This window comes from Brassica napus, chromosome C7 (assembly GCF_020379485.1).
Source record: "Brassica napus cultivar Da-Ae chromosome C7, Da-Ae, whole genome shotgun sequence".
NCBI lineage: Eukaryota > Viridiplantae > Streptophyta > Magnoliopsida > Brassicales > Brassicaceae > Brassica > Brassica napus.
Window position 1 is genome coordinate 23,510,760 of NC_063450.1, and position 8,766 is coordinate 23,519,525.

The following is an 8,766-nucleotide window of genomic DNA, read 5'->3' on the forward strand; positions in this document are numbered from 1 at the left end:
TGCCCACTAAGATAACATAGATCCATGAAACTGATGCAAAGGAAGCAAGCGTATTAATCCTTTTATTTTTAATATGTTTGCTTGTAGGAGCAGTTGAGCCTAGGCCTGGGCATCAGGGTCTTCGGGTCGGGTTCGGGGCGGGTATTGTCGGGTCTGGGTCATTCGGGTCCTAGCAATTTAGACTCATATAGGTACCTATAACTTTTCGGGTCGGTTCCGGGTCGGGTCTTGTCGGGTCCGGTCGGTTCAGGTATATAATTTCAATACCCGTAAAATACCCAAAATATTCGGGTATATTTTGTGAGAGACAAGGTTTCACTTCTTAGATTTAGGTTAGGTCAAGAGAGATGAATGAGAATCGTGGGCTGAATCCCGTAAATAAACTTGAAGAATGAATATGATTTTATTGATGAGTTGAAAGATGATGAATACAAAGGAATGTATCTTGAGATGATTACTAAAGAATACGTAATGCTTTTAATCTAGTATAAAAGTTGATATATGGAAAAGAGATGGCTTGTCTTTTATCTTCTCCGTCTTTATATAGTCTAGGTTTCGTTGGCAACCCTTCAACTGTTCTCCGAGATATTCGGCTTCAATTACGGAACTCGCTTTAGGCTCCTCTTGACCGAGTCTCTTAAGGTGTTAGCTCACTTTCTGTCGTGACCTCTGCTATGATGTCTCCCAGGTCCAGTCGTCAGCTCGGCTTTCAGCTCCCTTTGTTATGATGGGCTTATCGCAACCCACATGCTAGCTCACGCTTATCGGTACCTCACCTGAGGGTCATATTCGGGTCCAACAGTTGCCCCCAGCTTCCGAATAAAATCCTTTGTCTCGGAAGCTAGAATCTAGCTATCGATCTTATCTTTTCGTTAAGATAATGATTAGTTCTTATCCTATTTAGATTCAGCTTACTCGATCTAACGGTCTTTATTACGTTTGGCAGAATCTACGGTTCAGATGGAGAGGGTTTGAAATGACTTTTCCGAATCTCGAGAGGTGATGGGATATAAAGCGGTGAACATTAACTGCTAGCCTCCCACTTTCTCCACGCCTCCGTTCGGTTTTCAAGGTAACTTCTCTCCTCTCTCTTTATTTTACTGCGATTTTTTTATCTTCCTCGTTACTTTTCTCTGCAAATTCTCTCCCAAACCTTGCAATCGATTTTCTCCTTAACCTTCCCATACTATGGATCATCCGAAAGAAGGTTCCGGGGAATCCGGGATGCCTCCCTCTGCTTCTGGAGCTAAACTACTGAAAGTTAAGCAAGAAGTCGGAGCCAAGATGAGGAAGGGGAAAAAGACAGCCAGGGAGGCAATCGCGACCAGAGTTTCTAAACGGAAGAAGAAAGACGATTCTAGTGGGAGCAGTCCTCACTCGCCTTCGTTGCTGAAAAATCAAGACGTGGTTAACCTCATGGTTCAAGCTCTCGGCCAAAAGGAGCTTGGCCGTGCCTGTAATTCCGACGAAACCCCCGAGACCGCTCCGGAGGGTTGGTTCTGTTGCCATGAGAAGTACATCTCCAAGTCTCACTTGAGATTTCCTCTTCCGACCCTACTGCTTGATCTACTAGATCATTATCAGTTAGCCCTTTCCCAACTCTGTCCCTCGGTTATCCGGGTGATAAACGGCTTTATCACTAGGTCCAAAGAGGAGGGGGTTAGCGTCGGTCTTACCGAACTTATGAGCCTCTTTTCCCTGAAGGAAAGCGCCTCTAAGGAGGGTGGTACCGGGACCTACTACCTCCCTAGTCGTCCCAATCATGTTATCTTCAGATTCTCTAGTAGTGATGATGACTGGAGGAAGAAGTATTTTTACGTTAAAGTTGATCCTTCGACGGTTCCTGTGGGTCGGAACCTTAGGGTCACTTGGACTAATCCATCTGGTTAGGAATTCTAGGGATATGCTTTTTCCGTTTTATTCATTTATGGCCGAGTAACCTTTTTGCTCTGATTTACTTGCAGAAATCGAAGATCCTCCGAAGCTCTCTACCAAGCTCACCAGGGCTCTATACCGCAAGTTGCAGCAGAGTCCCTGTACCTGGGTAGCCTACACCACTTCTCGAATAAGTGCAGCCAGATTCCCAGATACCTACAACGCCTCTTTCCAAGATCCCATTCCTGCTGAGAACCTTGAGAGTAAGTTCTTGTTCGAACCTTTTAATGATTTTATCGCTTTGAAGTTTTTAAACTTAAGGATTTCCATTGTTCCAGTTTCGGCAGGCGATTCAGTTGTATCGATCTCAACTGGTGCTAGTGCTTCGGGAACTGAAAAGTCTCAGCCAGGTGACATGACTCTGCGACCATCATTCCGTTCTAGGGGTAACCCCTCTAAAGCTGCCAGTGCTTCTCGTGGAAGCGACAGGAACCAAGGAGGATCGTTCCTTATCTCAATGAAGGAAGTTTTGGACGACGGAGGATCCAAACCTGTTGTCGAGACTACTCCAACTGAGGTTGTAGCTCAGGATGCTGCTCCTCTCCCTGAGGTCCAGGTGCCGGAGGCTGACTACCAGGCTCCGAAGGGTACCTCTGAGGTCGAGCCGTCGAGACACAAGAGGCCCAGGACCGATCAGGGCGGAGCTCCCACCCGTTCTTCTTCCTCGTCCTCTAGAGGAGGGACTGTTGGGTGGAGCTTTACCCATTCGAAGCCTGGGTCGATCCTGGACGACTCTTGGGGCCTAGCTGCGATAATGAGGCACCTGAAGAGCGTGGGATGTCCCCTTCCAGCGCTCAAGGACCTGACTAACCGAGATGAGTATCTCGATATTGCCCACTGTATGGGTCAGGTACGTGATCTCTATCTGTTCTTTGTTTACATTCTTTGGAGACGATGATATATATTTTTTTTTGGATTTATTGCAGTTGGCTGGGGCTGTTAACAGGGCCCAGCTCAGGTTTGAGAATGCTCTGTGTGCTGCCCCCAATGCTGGTGAACTTGCTGAGGTTACCGAGATGGTTAAGGCAGCCAAAGCCGATCTTGACCAAGCCCGGGTTCGAATTTCTGAACTCGAAGCCGAAGTGACGAGGCTAGGCTCGAAGGCCGATGCTCAGCAAGGAGAGATCGAGAGTCAAAAGCTCGATATCCAGGTGAAGAGCAGGAGGATCAATGATTTGGAGGCTGCTCGAAAGATAGCTGAGCATCAAGTACGTGAGCTCATTGCCTCATCCCAGGATAGCCAGAAGAACAAGGAAGCTGAAGTCAAGCTGGCTGTCAGGGAAGGGAAGAAAGAAGTCGCCGAAGCTTACGGCAAGATCCTGGTCTGTGTTAAGGAGAAGTTTGCTAGGAAGAAAGATGAGGTCAACGCCTTGGTGTACGCTCAGGAGCTCCAAGCTAATGCCGACCTCTTGAAGGATATGCTGAACAACAAGATCCAAAGCGTTGAAGAGGAGTACAACCAATTGGTGGCCTTATTACCAGAAGCGACAACTGCGTATGAGAAGGCTCAAGTCTCTGACTTCTCGGTCAGCAAGCTTCCTCTTCCCCAGATCTCGGAGAGTTCAGGTACTTTCGAGATTAACATGTTTAATCCATCCTTTTCTGGGGAGTATGGCTCTAATTTGGGTTTGATGGCTCCTGACTTAGCTCCAGTCGAGGCAGCAATAGGAGGTGATGGCAATGTGGTCGATGAGGGAGTTCCTGCCGGTGCTGGTGATCCGATTCAGGAAGAGAAGGAAGATTGAGAGCTACGGCTCTTTTAGCTTTATGTTTTGTGTTTTTAAGACTTCGGCCTAAGGGCTTTGTTTCGTTATGCATTATGACTTAGTGCCTGAGGAGGCCTTTAAACCTTAACACTTGCTGGATTTCAATAGCCTGGGGAGGCTCTTAAACCCTTTCTTATGTTTAAATCGTGGCTATTATTTCTGTTTTAAGTTTTTGAACTTAACCTCGTTTCATTTAATCATAGTGATTGCGAATCTCAGATGAGTTGTGTGCTGTCATCGTTGAGTCGGATTAGGACCTTTAGTCTTAATTTATGATAAGCATTTAGCTTAATGGATATTCGGTCGTGATAACCTTAAAGAGAAGTTCTTGATTTTAGCTCGGGGACCTGAGTCCGATTCGAAAGGTTCTGGGACCTGGTTGTTCAGGTTCGTAGGAACCTGGATTTAGATTCATAGGGACCTGAGTTAATTCGAAGGACTTCGAGGCCTTTGAAGTTTAACGGATGGAATTGAGGAATTTCGGGATTTTCCTGATTCTTTAGGATTTTAAGACCAGACCTTTCGATTTTGATAAGGGTTGATTGTTAAGGATTTTAGGACCTTGCTGATTGTTAAGGATTTTAAGACCTTAGTTTATGTTAAGGATTTTAAGACCTTTGGGTGTATTAAGGATTTTAAGACCTTAGGTTCAGGTTTTCAGGGACCTGAATTTTCTTGGAGGGTTTTAAGACCTTTGATGTTTATGAAACTGAATCAATCGTTTTATTAATATCAGATATCAGAGAATACATGGTTCAGATTATTTACACAGTAACTATTTTTAGGCTAAGTGTTCTTGGTAACACCTGCCCCTTTGGCTTAGGTGAGGAGGTTGGTGAGAAGAGGTTGGGGCTGCACTCATGACGGAGTTGCCTACGTACCCAGTCAAGGGATCAAGCCAAACGTAGTTCAGGGGTTTTAGGTACCTAATGATAGTATCTTTTGAGGTTCGTGGCCTTCCACGATCGGATTTCAGGTACCCCGGTTCGTACCTTCTGGAGTTTGTAAACTCCGGGTCGTACTATGTGGATAATTCGGTAGGGTCCTTCCCAGTTGGTTCCTAACTTTCCAGCTCCCGGTTCCTTTGTTCCTTCGAACACTTTCCTAAGCACTAGGTCCCCTACGGCGAACTGTCGGGGCCTTACTTTGGAATTGTAGTGTCGTGCCATTGCTTGCTGATAATTTTGAATGCGAAGCAAGGCTTGGTCTCGTCTTTCCTCGATCAAGTCGAGGCTATCCATCAGGAGCTGGTTATTAGCTGCGGGATTTGAGGTGCAGAGCTCCCGTCTGAGGCTACCTGCGGTGGTTTCTGCTGGGACGACAGCTTCCATCCCATAAGCTAAGGAGAAGGGAGTTTCCTCTGTAGCTTTTCGTGGGGTGGTTCGGCAGGCCCATAGTACTTCGGGTAGTTTTTCCGACCAAAGCTCCTTTTGGGCTCCTAGGCGTTTCTTGAGGTTTGCTAAAACTGATTTGTTGGCAGCCTCCGCCTGTCCGTTCCCTTGAGGTCGCCGAGGTGATGAGAAGGTGAGGCGGATGTTCCATTTATCGCAGAAACTTTTGAAGTCGTGGGATATGAACTGTCCTCCATTGTCGGTTACGATTTCGTATGGGACGCCATGCCTGCATACGATGTTTTTCCAAACAAATCCTTCGACCTCGAATCTGTTTATTTGTTGGAAAGCTTCAGCTTCAATCCATTTCGTGAAGTAGTCGGTTAGGACCAGGAGGTTTAGTAACTTCTTTCCTTTCCCTGAAGGTACTAATGGACCTATAATGTCCATAGACCACCTCATGAATGGGTAGGGAGCTGATATGTTAGACAGCTTTTCCGCTGGTTGGTGTATGATCGGTGCATGCCTTTGGCATTTGTCGCACGATGAGGAGTAGACCTCACAATCTGCGATAATGGTAGGCCAGAAGTAGCCTTGTCTTTTTATTCGGATGGCTAAGGCTCTGCCTCCGGAATGGTTTCCACAGGAACCGTCGTGCATTTCCTTCATGAGTTTCATAGCTACTAGGCCGTGAACGCATTTTAGGTAAGGTCCGGAGACACTTCGTTTGTGGAGGGCTGACTCGATTATACAGTATCTTGCTGCTAAAGCTTTGAGTTTTCGAGCCTCCCACTTGTTGGGTGGAATTTTTCCCTCTAGGATGTAATCCATGATCGGTATTCTCCAGTCTTCTCTCCCTACAACTTTGTTGTGAAGAGAGGAGGGAGATTCCTGTTCGGGACCTGGTGCCGTGGTGCCCCCGGAGATATTCGTTGGAGTAGGTTCTGGGTTCTGAGGAATATCTCCAATTTCCTCGTTATCCCCTGTGGTTTGTGTAGCGTTCCTAGATGCGTTTTTAAGAGCGGTGCGGCTTCTTGTTTGGACTTTATAGACAAGTGGCTCCGAGGTCTGGATGGTGCCCCCGGAGGTACTCGTAGAGTTAGGCTCTAGGGAGTCTGAACTTCGGTGAGTACCTTCACTTTTGTCGTTGTTTTCCGGGTTCTGGGTTGCTTTCCTGGAGGTGTGCTTTCTAAAGCTGCGTGTTCTAGTTTTCGGGAACCAGAATGTCGTGAAAACTTGGGTAGCTACCGTCGGGAGGCTGTTATCCTCTATTTTTTCCTTTGGTTTGCTATCCATCTCAGCCTTGGTAGCTATGTCGATACTTGGCTTCTCGATTCCTTCCACGGGTATAATTCGTTTTACGAGAGGGTCGGATGTGGAAGCTAATGCGGCGAGCGCGTCTGCTGAGGAGTTCTCCCCTCGTGGGATCCTCGTTAGCTCGAACTTGTCAAACTGCTTTGTGAGGTTTAGGACGACCTCGAGGTATGCCCCCATTCTTTCGTCCCTTGTTTCGTATTCCCCGTGAAACTGGCTAGCTACCAGCTGCGAGTCGCTGTAGGCGTTTAGCTCCCGAATTCCGAGGCTCAGGGCGAGCTTTAATCCAGCGATTAGTGCTTCGTACTCGGCCTCGTTGTTGGAAGCGTTAAATCCAAGTCTATAGGATTGTTCGATGGTTTCTCCGGCTGAGGAGGTTAGTCTTAAACCGACACCGGAGCCTTGCCTTGACGAGGCTCCGTCCACGTATAGGCTCCATTTCGGAACCTCTGTTTCCTGGTCTAGATGTTCGGATGCTAGCTCAATAACGAAATCGGCGAGGACCTGAGCTTTTGCTGCTGCTCGGGGTCTGTACTCGATGTCGTACTCGCTGAGCTCTATAGCCCATTTTGCTAATCGTCCGGATTGGCTAGGGCTATGCAGAATCGTCCGTAATGGTTGTGAGGTCATTACGATGATCGAGTGCGATTGGAAATAAGGTCGCAGCTTCCTGGCAGCTGTCACGACTGCTAGGGCTAGTTTTTCCATGGTGGGATATCTCGTCTCGGCGTCTATTAAGCTTTTGCTAGTATAATAGACAGGTCTCTGTTCGTTTTGTTCCTCTCGTACTAGCACTCCGCTGACTGCAGCTGCCGACACGGCGAGGTACAGGTACAGTGGTTCTCCTACTACAGGTTTGGATAGTATCGGAGGTTCCGAGAGGTAAGCCTTCAGCTGTTTGAAGGCTTCTTCGCACTTTTCATCCCATAAGAACTTCTTATTATTTTTCAGAAGTTTATAGAATGGAAGGCATTTATCGGTGGACCTGGAGATGAATCGATTTAGTGCTGCGATCCGTCCGGTCAATCTTTGTACCTCTCTGGTCGTTTTAGGTGATGGCATTTCCAGGAATGTCGCTATTTGTTTCGGGTTGGCTTCGATGCCTCTTTCGGTTACGAGGTAACCTAGGAATTCGCCGGAAGGTACTCCGAAGGTACACTTAGCTGGGTTTAGCTTCATGTCGTATTTGTTGAGGATTTCGAAACATTCTCTTAGATGGGAGATGTGGTCCTCCCCCTTTGAGGATTTGACTAACATGTCGTCGATGTAGACTTCCATGGTTTTTCCGAGTTGTCCAGCGAACATTTTATTTACTAACCTTTGATAGGTAGCTCCCGCGTTTTTCAAACCAAACGGCATGACCTTGTAACAATAGGTTCCTCGTTCAGTTATGAATGCGGTTTTCTCTTGATCCTCAGGATCCATCATAATCTGGTTATATCCTGAAAAGGCATCCATAAAGGACAAGAGCTGGTGTCCAGCCGTTGCTTCGACCAAACGATCGATATGAGGTAACGGGAAGCTGTCCTTAGGACAGGCTTTGTTTAAATCGGTGAAGTCTACACAGATTCTCCATTTCCCATTCTTCTTTTTTACTACCACTGGGTTAGCTAGCCAATCGGGGTATTGTACCTCTCGGATGGACCCGGCCTTTGTTAGTCGATCGACCTCGTCGTTGACAGCTTGGGCTTTTTCTAGACCTAGCTTACGACGTTTCTGTTTGATCGGTTTAAAAGTAGGGTCTACATTGAGCTTATGAGTGGTGACATTTGCATCTATGCCTTTCATGTCGCTGGTGGTCCATGCAAAGGTTTTGATATTCTGTTTTAGGAATTCGACGAGCTCCTTTTTGGTTTCGAGAGGTAGCTCGGATCCGATGCTCACCTGTTTCTCAGGATTTGAGTCGTCGATGCTAACTTTTTCGGTGAGGTTCTTAGGGGGACCTCGGATATTTCGTTGCATTTCGCGACTCTCCTGGATCTGTAATTGCTATTGGGGGGATTCTTTTATGATCTCGAATCCTCCCAGGTAACAGATCCTTGAAATCTTTTGGCTACCGTGTATGGTAGCTATTCCGTTGGTTGTTGGAAATTTCACGCATTGGTGATAAGTTGAAGCTACTGCTTTCATCTTATGAATCCAAGGCCTTCCGAGGATTGCGTGGAAAGGGGATGGTTTGTCGACAACTATGAAGTTGGTCATTTTCATGACTCCGCCAGCTATAATTGGGAGCTTAATTGTTCCCAATGAGGTGGCTGTTTCACCTGAGAAACCTACGAGGTTGGATTTCTGGTCGACAATTTCGTAGTCGTCTATTTCCATTCCCTTTAGTGCGTTGTAGAAAATAAGATCGACGGAGCTTCCGGTGTCGATCATGAGCTTAGGTACCTCGTACCCTGCTATATTTAATGTTATGACAA

At 46.8% G+C, this 8,766-nt stretch overlaps 2 protein-coding genes across 2 annotated transcripts; one reads left to right on the forward strand and one right to left on the reverse strand.

The window, feature by feature from the left end:
* Positions 1-1,188: 1,188 nt before the first annotated feature.
* On the forward strand, positions 1,189-3,914 carry LOC106360099 (uncharacterized protein At3g60930, chloroplastic-like). Its single transcript, XM_048764084.1, has 5 exons — positions 1,189-1,885; positions 1,965-2,138; positions 2,214-2,785; positions 2,862-3,501; positions 3,583-3,914. The coding sequence occupies exons 1-5, from the start codon at positions 1,189-1,191 to the stop codon at positions 3,678-3,680; spliced, it is 2,181 nt and encodes a 726-aa protein (XP_048620041.1). The 3' UTR covers positions 3,681-3,914.
* A 32-nt stretch (positions 3,915-3,946) lies between these two features.
* Positions 3,947-8,308, reverse strand: LOC125590223. The gene has a single exon (XM_048763551.1). It carries the CDS (start codon positions 8,306-8,308, stop codon positions 4,628-4,630), a length of 3,681 nt encoding a protein of 1,226 aa, XP_048619508.1. The 3' UTR covers positions 3,947-4,627.
* Positions 8,309-8,766: the final 458 nt, after the last annotated feature.